Source organism: Pinus tabuliformis, chromosome 8 (assembly GCF_031772625.1).
Source record: "Pinus tabuliformis cultivar Carrire ecotype Pingquan chromosome 8, CPIR1, whole genome shotgun sequence".
Classification (NCBI taxonomy): Eukaryota; Viridiplantae; Streptophyta; class Pinopsida; order Pinales; family Pinaceae; genus Pinus; species Pinus tabuliformis.
In genome coordinates, this window is record NC_142294.1 from 252,253,691 (window position 1) to 252,254,848 (window position 1,158).

The 1,158-nt window shown below is 36.2% G+C and overlaps 1 protein-coding gene across 1 annotated transcript; it reads left to right on the forward strand.

The window, feature by feature from the left end:
* Positions 1 to 387, forward strand: LOC149235101 (uncharacterized). Its single transcript, XM_089368458.1, has one exon. The coding sequence runs from the start codon at positions 1 to 3 to the stop codon at positions 385 to 387; it is 387 nt and encodes a 128-aa protein (XP_089224584.1).
* The last annotated feature ends 771 nt before the right edge of the window (positions 388 to 1,158 follow it).

The window sequence follows — 1,158 nt, forward strand, 5'->3', positions numbered from 1 at the left end:
ATGCAGAGCATTTCTGGCATGGCATCGTCTATTCAAGACAGGAGGTTTCTCAAATATCGGAAGATATTGGAGTCTTCCACTCCCATCAGCCCGTCGACGCATGTTTCAGCGAGATCGACAGTGGTTAACGATCCATGTTTCGACTGGAGTTTAGCCATTATCCTCGGGACGTTGCTGTGTTTCGTCCTGTGTGCGTTGAGCGTGAGTGCCTTGCTACGCTATAGACTGCGCTGCAGACAACAACGACGGGCGTCCAAGCCAGGAATCGATGTTGGTGTAGAAGGAGTTAAAAGAGACAGCGGCAAGAAAATCGATATAAAAGCAATCCCTGCCACTGTGTATGGCAGAGGGTCGCCCCTCGCAGGAATGGATTGCCCAGTTTACTGAACAGAAATCGTGGAAGGAGAAAAGGTGAGAACAGTGTTGTAGTACAATGGTGCTATTGTTTGATGATGTGTATTCAAATATATTCTGAATAATTCGGCACTTCTCTGGTATTGTCTATTTCAAAAATATTTGGAACAATATGGAGTCTCTCCAATATGAGTGGGCTCTCCTCACAAACCCCAAATGAACCTTTTCAATTAATCACAGAGAGACTTACCATGGAATCTCGATATTCTACATGGTTCCAACTGAAAACGCTATGATTTATTCAAAATTTTGCCATGGGCAATTTATTTTCCGAATCCATGGAAGCCGAAAAGAAAAAGAATCTTCCTAATATGATTTCAATCAGGGTTACTGGTCTTCTTTTTATTACAAACCTATAAATCAATATGAGTTGGTGCGTTTACTAGAGATATATGGAACGTATCACATGAAATTTATAACTTTATAGGTTATCTTTCGCTTCATGAATGTTAAAATATATATATATATTTTTTTTTATTTCATGAATTTTTTTAATTTAAATCTGAAATTTTAAAATTTTAAAATAATTTAAATATATGCAAATCTTATCAAAATATAAACAACCATACTCGTCAAATTTGACTTGTAAATTATAGCATATACCGGTTTTTTTAAACAATATAAAATTCTTTCAAAATATTTTTCTTCATATTGTCAAGTGGCCACGGCATAAAACCCACCACTTCAAGGTTTTGATAAATTTACACGTCTGCAAAACCTATTAAAAATATAAAGTAGTTATAC

What these genes read in the sequence shown, in the direction of transcription:
- LOC149235101 (XM_089368458.1), top strand. Translation starts at nt 1, where the DNA reads ATGCAGAGCATTTCTGGCATGGCATCGTCTATTCAAGACAGGAGGTTT.